The sequence below is a fragment of the Littorina saxatilis genome, linkage group LG6 (assembly GCF_037325665.1).
Source record: "Littorina saxatilis isolate snail1 linkage group LG6, US_GU_Lsax_2.0, whole genome shotgun sequence".
NCBI classification, from domain to species: Eukaryota; Metazoa; Mollusca; class Gastropoda; order Littorinimorpha; family Littorinidae; genus Littorina; species Littorina saxatilis.
In genome coordinates, this window is record NC_090250.1 from 53,523,283 (window position 1) to 53,535,782 (window position 12,500).

General features: G+C 42.1%; 1 protein-coding gene across 2 annotated transcripts in view; it reads left to right on the forward strand.

The window, feature by feature from the left end:
* Window positions 1–93: 93 nt before the first annotated feature.
* LOC138969529 (GTPase IMAP family member 7-like) overlaps window positions 94–12,500 on the forward strand; it is a 13,568-nt gene continuing 1,161 nt past the window's right edge. Inside the window, exons 1-3 of one of the 2 annotated variants that reach the window (XM_070342354.1) lie at window positions 94–332; window positions 3,323–3,486; window positions 4,258–6,683. In XM_070342354.1, the coding sequence (XP_070198455.1) occupies window positions 317–332; window positions 3,323–3,486; window positions 4,258–5,220 (1,143 nt within the window). In that variant the 5' untranslated portion in view covers window positions 94–316 and the 3' untranslated portion in view covers window positions 5,221–6,683. Of the gene's footprint in view, window positions 333–3,322; window positions 3,487–4,257; window positions 6,684–12,187 lie in introns of those variants that run through there. The other variant, XM_070342355.1, reaches the window with a different exon arrangement.

Sequence of the window (12,500 nt, forward strand, 5' to 3'; positions counted from 1 at the left end):
TGACAACGAACACAAGCTTTCAATGTGATGTGACGTTTCCATACTTAGTCTGTAATCGGGAATTTCCGCATGCCTTGTGTTTCTCGAAAAGCTGCCACATAATGAATAACAGCACGTCTCACGCTCACTGGGCTAATGCCAAGTTTACTCATCCGCTCGACAGGAGACATACCTATATAAGTACAGCCAGAGTAACCGTTATTAAACTCTTTGCGGACAGACTGTGATCATTCACACAGGCAAGAGATCGACACGAACAATAACATCAGAGCGCTTTTTCCTGGATCTCATCTCAACCGTCCCAATTTCTATCAAAATGGGTTCTGCCGACAGTAAGTGTTTGGATTCTTTCATTTTCGTTCTTTCTATCTTCCTTTATATTGATGTTGTGTGCTGTTTCCACTTGCTTCCTTTCAGTTTTGTTGCGTTGTTCTGTCATTTGAGTCATTCTGTTTGATCTTGACATTTAATTCGAGGAGGAACACATTGCTTCAGCGATTCTGTGGAGCAAAACAGGGTCATAACCATTTACTGGACAGTTGAGTTGGTTGGCTTGATGTTTGATTCGAAGTCACTGCATCAGTATTGCTCTTGATAACTACTAAATAAAAAAAACACAAAGAAAAGTAGGTTGTTGGAACGTTTGTTATTGCCAAAACAATACATTCACAAATATATCGACCCAACGGTCTTTTAACCTTTGCCGTGCTTCCTGGGTTCACCTGTACCCAGAGACACACTAAAATCATTGTAACTCTGGAACCATTAAAGGTATCGTTTTGAAATTTTAAGTATCTCTCACACACCTAATTTGCTCTCTGTCTGCAAATTTTTAGTGTGTACATGACAAAACATTAAAATTAATCTCTTAGTCTCTCTCTCTCTCTTTCTTTGTCTCTCTCTCTCTTTCTTAGTCTCTCTCTATCTCTCTTTCTTAGTCTCTCTCTCTCTCTTTCTTAGTCTCTCTCTCTCTCTCTTTCTTAGTCTCTCTCTCTCTTTCTTAGTCTCTCTCTCTCTCTCTCTTTCTTAGTCTCTCTCTCTCTCTCTCTCTTAGTCTCTCTCTCTCTCTCTTTCTTTGTCTCTCTCTCTCTCTTTTTCTTAGTCTCTCTCTCTCTCTTTCTTAGTCTCTCTCTCTTTCTTAGTCTCTCTCTCTCTCTTTCTTAGTCTCTCTCTCTCTTTCTTAGTCTCTCTCTCTCTCTTTCTTGGTCTCTCTCTCTCTCTTTCTTAGTCTCTCTCTCTTTCTTAGTCTCTCTCTCTCTCTCTTTCTTAGTCTCTCTCTCTTTCTTTCTTAGTCTCTCAGTCTCTCTCAGTCTCTCTCAGTCTCTCCCTCCCCCTCTCCCTCCCCCTCTCCCTCCTCCTCTCCATCCCCTGCAAGAAGTCGGTGAAGGGAGAAACTCGATGCACCCACTGAAGTAGCGCTGTGGGTTTCCCTGAACCCACCCCGTCGTTAGAGAAATAAACGGTAAAAACCCTATTTCAAATGTATGTGTTCAGACAAACCCGCATCGTCGTTAGAGAAATAAACGGTAAAAACCCTCTTTCAAATGTATGGGTTCAGACAAACCCGCATCGTCGGGCGTGTGTAGTCAAAAGCGGCATCCGGCAAAGGTTAAGTGCACAGACAAACAATAACGAAAACTTATCTGGCTGATTTTTTCTTCCGCCTGTCATTTTTTTCTCTCTTTGTTTTTGGACTTGATAACTACTGTCTAGAAAAAATGCAATACTACTACTACTACTACTACTACTACTACCACTACTAACATTACTAATATTTAAACACGTGTGCCATACAAGTACGCACACAAATATGGAAGGAAGATGATGTAGTTATTTTGTAAAGTGTGGAAGTGGTCGAATTAATAGTTCAGGGAGCAGTAGAGAGACTGTTCCGCTTGTTTGTTTGTTTGTTTGTTTGTTTTGATTTCGTGTGAAAATGGTCAAACACTGCCAGGAACTTCGCAAACCGGTCACTTAATTGTTCTCGGGTGTTGTTGGTTGCATTTGACAGATATTGTGTGTGATTTTATAAATATAAAGCTATTTCTGTCGGTTCCTGGCTAGCGCCAAAACGCACCACGGTCCGATTTGCTCGGAGACAATCCGCAAAATTAATTCTTTAAAAATTGCTCGCTCTTTACGTAGGGCACATAGGATGTTCCCGTTTGATGAGCGTTCAAATGGAAGGGTGTTTGTACTGTGTGTAAAAGCCTGACAGTATCTGTGATGGTTTACGGGAGGCTTACTGTGCCTTTAACCAGCCTCCGCTGGTATAAAAGTGCTGTACTTTTTAAAAGACGTTGCCCTCCAACGTGTTGTTTCAACAAGCTGCACACTGAGTGTTGACGGTGGGTCCTAATAGGAAAACCAAATAATATCTAAACGGAAACCAGAATACATCCTACACAAATATGGATCACTTGGTTTCGGGGCCCAGTCAATTTCAGGTGTAGGACCTAACTTTTAAAATCTAAATAATAAATTGACAGCTTGTTACACAAACATTCTTAATTAAATCATAAAATAATTCTTTTTTCATCAAGACAAAATCAGTACAATTCGAAGTTTTGAAAGTTTAAAAAAAGAAAAGCCCAGAAGCAGGGTCACGCAAGGTCGTGGTTCTCGTAGCAGACGACGGTTTATGTCTATCGCCAGTTCCTCTGAACAGTCAAAAGCCATTGCTAGAGTTCTTGTGAACCACAGCCGTTTGTTTCGTGCATAGTCAGAGGTACATAATAACGTGCTATTGCAGATAAGCTCACATCGAGCCGTATTCAAATTACTAACTGACAACTACATTGTGAAAAAGGGAAACTGGATCACATGGGTTCACGATGGCTCAGGGGTAAGATAAACCACGCAAAAAATAAATTCTTTGAAAATTGCTCGCTCTTTACTGAGGGCACCTAGGATGTTCTGAAGCGGTGAGTTGAAATGAAAGGGTGTTTGTACTGTGTGTAAAAGCCTGACAGTATCTGTGATGGTTAACGAGAGGCTTACTGTGCCTTTAACAAAGCCAATCTCAAGCTATATTTAGCCTCTCCAACAAAAAGGAGAATACACGAGCAGCTACTGGGCCATTTCTTTTCGGGAAATCCCAATCGGGTGATAAAAGATAGATAAGGGTAGGTTAGGGTCAGGAGAAACAAGAAGGTTCGTTTATTTCTCTGTCCAACTCTGTCAAGACTGGTTTTGGAGGTAATATGAGAAACCCCTTAGTTTGTGTTTGTTTGTTTGGTGTCTGTTTTGCTTTTTTTTCCTCCCAAACTCATGTGTTTGTTAACACAGCCGATTGTTATTAGTGTTGTTGTTGTGTTTGCAGGGGAGACGTTCCGCTTCCTGATGCTGGGCAAGACAGGGAGCGGCAAGAGCAGCACAGGCAACACAATTCTAGGTCAGGACCTGTTCGACGCCGATGTGTCCTTTGTGTCCGTCACTGACGACTGTCAACTCAAGGCCGCTACAAACCACGGAGCTCACATTGAGGTAAGGTGTGTGTGTGTGTGTGTGTGTGTGTGTGTGTGTGTGTGTGTTTGTGTGTGTGTTTGTGTGTGTGTGTGTTTGTGTGTGTGTGTGTGTGTGTGTTTGTGTGTGTGTGTGTGTGTGTGTGTGTGTGTGTGTGTGTGTGTGTGTGTGTGTGTGTGCGAACTATATCCTCATCTTTTTCCACAAATATCTCTGAGATCTCTCTCTCTCTCTCTCTCTCTCTCTCTCTCTCTCTCTCTCTCTCTCTCTCTCTCTCTCTCTCTCTCTCTCTCTCTCTTTCCCGACTTTTGGTTTTGCGAAACAAGCTTGAGCTGCAACACGTGGTGTGTTTAACGAAGAGACACAGGAAAGAAAATAATGTGTTTGAGTTGAAATTAAGCAGGGCATGATCGTGGACGTATCCGGGTTTCGTGAGGGGTGTGCCATTTGGGCTACTGGATATAATGGTTAGCTCTATCGTTTACTTGTTTCCTTTTATTCACAACGTACGGTACCCGTCGCGGTTCCGTGGTTACATTAGTCATACGCAGAAGATACTTCAATCAATCAATCAATCAATATGAGGCTTATATTGCGCGTATTCCGTGGGTACAGTTCTAAGCGCAGGATTTTTATTTTTTGATTCCGGGCAGTTGTCCATGTGGTTCCAGGATAAAAACGCAGTCGCACCTTTCCTTAATCTAGGTTAATTATTTCCCAAGACATTTTACTGGTAGCTCTAGCTGATGGCCAAAAAGAGCGGAGAGTGAAATAATCTTCCTTGTGCCCCAGATTATGGACTCGCCGGGCCTGTTCGACACGTCCATGAGTCACGAGGACGTCTCCACGCTCGTCATGCAAGCCGTGGCCTGCATGCATCCGGGGCCCGACGCCGTCTTTTACGTCATCAAGATCGGCCGGTACACAGAGGAGGAGTACGGGGTCTACAGTCGCCTCAAGGCCTTGCTGGACGACAACGTGCTCAAGTACGTGGTGGTCATCTTCACGCACGGCGACGCCCTGAAGGGCAAGAACATTGCGGACGTTCTGGACAAGCTGCCCCCCACCCTTCAGGGGGTTCTGGAAGAGGTCAGCCATCGCTACGTCGTGATGGACAACACACGGGCGGCCCGCGACAACACGGGGCAGGTGACGGGGCTGCTGGACACGGTGCGGGCACTGAGGGCGGGGAACGGGCACGTGCCCTACACCTGCCCAAAGTACGCCTTCGTGGCGGACAAGATGGAAGAGGAACTTGCCCGGAGACTGATGGGGGTGGAGGAGAAGGAACTGGAGAACAAGAAGGTCGTGCAGGAGCTGAGCCACAAGCTGGCGGAGGCCGAGGAGAGTGTAGCCAAAGAGAAGGAAGAGTTGGAGCGGCAGGACCGCGAGCGACAGGAGGCCATGCAGCAGAAGGAGGTCGCCATGCAGGCCCAGCTCACCAGCATGTCCGAGGTCCTCACAAAGCAGCAGGCCAGCGAGGAAGACCAGAGGCGTCAGATGCAGGAGCTGCAGGAGAAGCTGGCGCGGGAACAGCTCGAGTTTCAGCAGCATATGGAACAGCAGCGGCGGCAGCAGGCCGAGGAGCTGCGGAAGAAGGACGCGGAAAGGGAGGCGACCCTGAGGAGACTGCAGCAGGAGCGCGAGGCGGCGGAGAGGGCGGCCCAGCAACGACAAGCCCAGGAGCTGGAGGCTCTCAGGCAGCAGGTCGCTAGGAGCGGCAGACGGCGGAAAAAGGACTGCTCGCTTATGTAGACAGCTTTGTTGACAACACACAGAACGTTCACGTTATCACTGATCTGCCAGCCACACACAAAACTTTCCCTCCATCACTGGAGAACTGATATGACGGAACGATGCAGAGGTTCAGTACTACAAACTACAAAACTAGTTAGAATTCTATAAAAATAGAATAACACAGATCTAGAGAACTGCGGAGTTAGCAAACAACACATCAGGATCACCCTCAGAATTCGAAAACCGCTCGGAGCTGGAACCCTACAGAGTAAGAACGATACAGAGAAAAACACTGCAACTTTTAAACAGTGAGCGACCACTGCCTGTGTTGTACATTAGGCAAAAAAAAAGAAAAGGTCTGTTTACGGTAACCCGACCGACCCTATTTTTTTCGCGCGACCCTAGACTTTTGTTTGGCATTTGGGGAAAAAAAAAAAAAAAAAAAAATCTTGTTTTTTTTGCAAAATAACGTAAAAATATGGTTTTTTGGAGAAAAAAAAAAATATCCCGACCTACCGACCCTATTTTTTTGGCCTATGTTACCGTAAACAGACCTATTTTTTTTTGTGCCTTACACGATGCAGTTGTGAAAAGTGTTGGACAGATGGTGCACTATCTATTGTAATAACAAAAGACTATAGCAATATGCTGTGATTGCGTGAATATATTTGTGTCTGCTGTGAATTTCAATGATCTAACTGTTTAATTTTCCTAAAGCACTTTTCAGATTGCTTGGTAGACAATGATTTCTACAACGTGTTTTCTAAGTTGCAGCTTTTGTTTTGTAATGATTCATTCATGTTATATCTGGCTCTACCACGCCTTTCTTAACATTTTTAATATAACGAGTTACATTTGTGTTATATCAAGTGATTAAAAATTCAGTTTGAGCGTACCTTTTTTTCATATAACTTTAAGCTACTCCTTACACACGTTAAAGTAAAGGCGAGCGTGTGCATAAACACGAACCGTTGCAAAAGCAATGTATGTTATACTGGATGAATACCTGGCTTCGCCGGGTGGATCGCGAGACAGAGTATTCAGCGTGGCGGTTCGCCGGCTTAGAGCACGTGTTGAAAATTTTCATCCACCAGTTTGTGCCCGGGGTCCACCTGAATATGCCCACCAAATTTGATGCAGAATATTTACGATGGAAGGGGTAGTATTAGTGGCAATATTTTGAAGATGGGAGGGATTTTGTACACGAATTGCAATACTTAGATGTACTACCTGTGCAGAAAAGCGCTGTGCAGAAAAGCGCTGCTTTTGTGTGGCGGAAGTGAAAGAAGTGAAGAAGTAGAGCCGAACAAAAAAGTGTTTATTTACGTAATTCGTATCATGAAACAGAGTATTTATTCACCGCGGTTCACCGCAACGCGAACACACACACACACACACACACACACACACACACACACACACACACACACACACACACGCACACACACACACACACACACGCACACACACACACACACACACACACACACACACACACACACACACACACACACACACACAGATAAGCCGTATATATATATAGAGAGAGATATGTAGAGATAGGTGACAGTGGATTTTTCGCGTGGCTATAAATAGATTCGACCTTTGCACTTTTACAGTGAGGACAACGCTTGCAAGGAAAGCGTTCTTGACAGTGACCTTCTAAAAATAGTAACGGGAATATGATTATCTGAAGCTGCTTGTCAAACCGAAGCATTCTGATCAGTCATCGCTCAACGGCTATCGCCAGTTATCTCAGAGAATGAGCCGTACTAATTTTGACCTGAGTTCAGGATGATAGCCTACCGTAGCTGTGATCGGAAGATCAAACTTTCTCATTCAGTATTCTTGCAAACCGTACGTGATTGACGCCACACGAAGCGGCCTGGAAGGGATACCGGGATGCGCTACGCAGTGAACTCTGTGTATACTTTCCTAATTTAAGACCCTGTTTATGTTGACTGTGTTTCAGCTTTTTTTCCTAGCGTGTTATACAATACCAACATTGTACTGTTTGTTCTGCAAGTGTTCGGCCAAAATAAAGTGTGCAAATATACAAACAAACGGAAAGTGGATAAAATTGGTTATCATATTTGACTCATTAAGATCACACACACACACACACACACACACACACACACACACACACACACACACACACACACACACACACACACACACACACACACACGCACACACACACACTCACACACGCACGCGGCACGCGCACACACTCACACAGGGCACACGCACGCACGCAAACACAAACACACACACACTGACGCACACACACACACACACTGGATTAAACAGAGACACATGACGACTTTGACCCGATACAATGGAATTATGCGCGGTGATTGTCTGCTCAGTCCTTCACGGTCAAACATGACTGTACAGTTCATGTAAAACTTTACAGAGAGGACGATGACAAAATGTACGCACAACAACAAATGACTTGAAAGGAACATTTAATAGATGGGCACTAGTCTTGTCTCTTGTTTTGATTTTATGCTTCAATAAAACACAGCACTTAATCAACTGAACAGTCATTCCATATACAAGCCCCGCCTACCTCGTGTCGAGTGCCTGCCACTATGAACAGCCAAGTTAACAATCCAAGGGAACTAAAAACGAGTTGTCTTTGCTACTTTGCTAACGTTTGCACATAGTTACTTCCCTTATAAGGGACTTAACGAGTTCTCTCTCTCTCTCTCTCTCTCTCTCTCTCTCTCTCTCTCTCTCTCTCTCACACACACACACACACACTCTCTGTGTATCTCACTCCTCTCTCTCACTCTCTCTCTCTCTCTCTCTCTCTCTCTCTCTCTCTCTCTCTCTCTCTCTCTCTCTCTCTCTCTCTCTCTCTCTCTCTCTCTCTCTCTCTCTCTCCGTCTCACAAACTGACAATTCATTCTTCAAAGTATATTAGCAGTGACTGATTATTCTTTTAGGTCTACAGCGTGTGCTTAAAGGCAATTATGCAAGTGAATCTGTGAATATTCTTAATTAAGCTTTCCTTGCACTCTTGAGAATCAGAACTCTATTACAACTGATGATTGTGTCGATACATTTTGTGAAGCCAAAAAACGCTCAGAGTTGAATCAGTTACTGATGATTCTGATCTGATACTGTGTCCGCTATTATCAAGTTGGGACTGTGTGAAAGCCCTCCATTCTCGTCATTCATCTTCGCGTGTCATTAACGTGACTACTGGTGTTTCAGTTATTCACTGTCGGGTCATTTTACTCGTTGAATTTGAGTTAATCTGCTCTGGTTAATTCTTGTTACTCTTAAGTCTACTTATTTCTCTTTGTGTAAAGTAGTGTAGCTTTTTTTTCTCTCTTTGTTTTGTCTTTCGTTTGAATTTGACACCAAGTGTTAAACTCCATTGGTCGCATCTCTGTGTGTATCTGTGTATAGTATAATTCAATATTTTCTCCTTATCGATTATTGATTACTTTTGCTGTTTTAAAGTAATTTTGATTTTATTCTTTTTTTTTCTTTTCTTTTCTTCTTAAAACGTGAAAACACTGTTTTGAGATTTATCATGAGTAATTCTTCTACCTCATGGCCCACAAAAGAGGGTCTTCGTATTGGACACCTTAATATAAACCATGCAATTAATAAATTACACGAAGTTTCCACCATGCTTTTAAACTCAGGAACACATTTTCATGTTATGGGGTTTACAGAATCAAGACTATCTGACACGATTTCGGATTCTGAGGTTTGTGTTCCAGGTTACAGTGTTGTACGCAGAAACCCCCAACAATGTAAAGAAACTGGATTGCTTGTGTATATAAGTGAATCATTGACCTACACACGTTTAACACATTTAGAACAGTTTGTGGAATCCGTCTGGATCGAGGTCAAATTAAAAAAGGCACCTCCAATGCTTATTGGTTTCTGCTATAGAAATCCAGCAGAACGTGTAAACTGGACGGACAAATGTTCACATATGTTAGATGCTGCTTTGTTAGAATCAAAAGAAACCATTCTCTTAGGAGATTTTAACATTGATTTATTAAAACAAAATAAACCATGGTTAGATATGTTCAACCTTTATGATCTCAAACAAGTCGTGAACACCCCTACTAGGGTTACTGCATCTACAAGCACTTTGATAGATCATGTCTATGTTTCTAACACCCGTAACGTTGCAGAAGTTTGTGTTCCAACCAGCGGCTGTAGTGATCATTTTCCTGTTTGTCTCACGTGGTCAAGAAAGGGTGTAAAAATCCCCAAAGTTGGTCACAAGACAGTAAAGTACCGCTCCTTTACTAAATTTAACGAGAACGCTTTTCTTGTAGACTTAAGTAATTCTTCTCTCTCTGATGTTTATAATTATACGGATCCTGATGATGCAATAACACACTGGATAAATGTCTTTACAGAAATATACGATAAACATGCCCCGTGGAGAATTAAGAGAGTCAAGCAAATAGTAAAACCTAAATGGTTTGATACTGAATTACAAGATGCTATTGGCCATCGTGATTTCTTAAAATCAGTTGGCAAGGAAGCAGAGTATAGAGAACAGAGAAATAAAGTAAACTCACTTAAACGAACAAAAAAAATTAAGTACTTTCATGACCTAGCGTCATCAAAGCAAAATTCAAAGAATATATGGAAAGCAATAAATGAACTTACAAATAAAACGATTGCCAGTCATTCAAGTTGTGTTAAGGACATATCCCCTGATGATTTAAACACGCATTTTTCTAAAATAGCTGAAAAAATTATTACAAATGACAAATCCAATTTGAACAATTTGAAAGTGTTAGAAGAATATTGTGAGTCGAAACAAGTTTCAAGTCAAGCGAATATTCCTCTACTTACAGTACCTGAAGTATTTTACGCACTTACACACCTTAAGCAAACAGGCTCCCGGGGAATCGACGGCCTCGATGGTAGGATTCTTAAATTGTCAGCCCCTGTAATTTCTGAAACACTCACTTACCTTTATAATCTTTGTTTAGACAAAAATTATTTCCCAGTCGCCCTGAAACAGGCTAAAGTCATTCCTCTGTTTAAATCAGGTGATAAAAAAGACCCATCAAACTATAGGCCAATTTCAATATTGTCTGTTTTATCAAAACCACTTGAAAAACACATTAACAAACATATTCTAATGCATCTTAACCAAAACAATTTACTTCACCCTAAACAATCGGGTTTTAGAGCTAACCATTCCTGCCATACTGCCTTAGTTTCTCTTGTTGATCAATGGCTGGAGAAAATAAACGACAATGAATTCTGTGGTGCCATTTTTGTTGATTTTGCTAAAGCCTTTGACGTTATTGATCACACGTTATTACTGAGAAAATTTGCATTGTATGGCGTCGGAATCGAAACTGTCAAACTTATTAGTTCATTTCTCACCGGCAGACAACAGACTGTACTAACAAACGCCTCGGCGTCGAGCATGCAAGAAGTAAAATACGGTGTACCACAAGGATCGGTTTTAGGACCCCTCCTCTTCTCTATATACATTAATGACCTCCCCCTACATATTCAAAATGTATGTGAACTTTTTGCAGATGACACCACAATTCACTCCAGCAACACAAATGTAACTCGCTTATCAGAATCACTTCAAAGGAGTTTAAACCAGTTGACAGAGTGGACTGAACTAAACCATATGTCTCTTAACCCAAAGAAAACCAAATATATGGTCATAACAACAAGACAAAAACGCCAGAATATTTGTTCAGCTGGTCCTGCTTTAATGATAGATGGTGAAATAGTGGGAAAAGTCGACCATCACAAACTGCTGGGTGTTAATATCGATAACAACTTGTCTTGGTCAACCCACATAGAGCAACTTAGTAAAGTGGTGTCTAAGAAAGTGTATCTCTTATCTAGAATTAAACACTTCCTGAACTGCCAAACCAGAAAGTTATTCTTCATTGCTCATATTCAATCTGTTATTGATTACGCATCCACTCTATGGGACTCCGCAAGTGAAAATTCCTTAAAACCACTCAGCAGATTACATAAAAGAGCGCTAAAAGTAGTATTACTAAAGCACACTACCCTCACAGAGTTAGACTACATACATTTAGGGATCTTACCTCTAAAGTCAAGACTGCTTTTTAACAAAGGAATCTTTATGCATAAAATCATATCCGAAACTCTACCCCAAACCATTTGTTCAAAGTTCTCTTTGAAGAATTCACACCACCTTATGAAATTTAACACTCCTCTTCCTAGGATAGACTTATTTAAGTCTAGTCTAGTTTATTCAGGTGGCCGTCTCTGGAACGCTCTTCCGAATGCCTTACAGGAAGCTACCAGCACAGATTCTTTCAAAAACAAATATATATCCCATTTAATGAAAATAGTATATTCTTGATTGTTATGTCCTTTGGGACACAGTCACTCACTTTTGATTTATTGTTTTGTTCACGAAATTATGATGTTCTGCATAATATCCATTGTCTTACAGAGTTGATGTACTATTGCATATAGTATTCTGACTCTAATTGACTTGCAAATTTTTACTTTGCACCTTGTCATGAACATTTATAAATTACAATGTTTCATATAATGCACTTATGTACATAAACTTATACTGTTTTACTAATTATGTAAGTATGTAGTAGTAGTTATTATAGTAGATTTAGTCCCTCTTTAGGGCGAGGGCCAGATGCAAAAAAGTATACCAATGCTTATTCTGTTACCCTCGTAAAATAAAGAATTGTCATTGTCATTGTCATTGTCTCTCTCTCTCTCTTGTATACTCCTCTGTGTACGCTTCTGCGGGCATGTGTGTTCTGCCAAACAAATATTCAAGCTCAGGCTCACAAGCGTACAACGCACAGTCACTGATTCATAATTCATGAAGTCATATCAAAAATATCAGTGTGCTTATTCAAAACAAGAGAAGATGAATGGCAAATTATCATGAAAGCTGATTATCATAAATCGCGTGGTGGTTTATTTTCTCAATTTTCCATGGCATGCATCGCACTGTTCGCAGATTACGGACTGTCCAGGACTGTTCGACACAAGCAAACCCAACGAGGAAGTCGCCGCTCTTGTCATGAAAGCCTTCTCCTCCATGACGTCAGGCCCTGACGTCATCTGCTACGTCATCGAGATCGGCAGCTACACGGAAGAGGAGTTGGGCGTGTACAAGCGGTTGAAGGCTCTGCTGGACGGTGACGTGGTGAGCTACATGCTGCTGGTCTTCACGCACGGGGACCGCCTGGGAGGGAAGGGGGTGGGGGAGGTGCTGCAGAGGGCCCCCACGTCCCCCCTCCTGCAAGTGTTGGCTGAGTGCGGGGACAGAC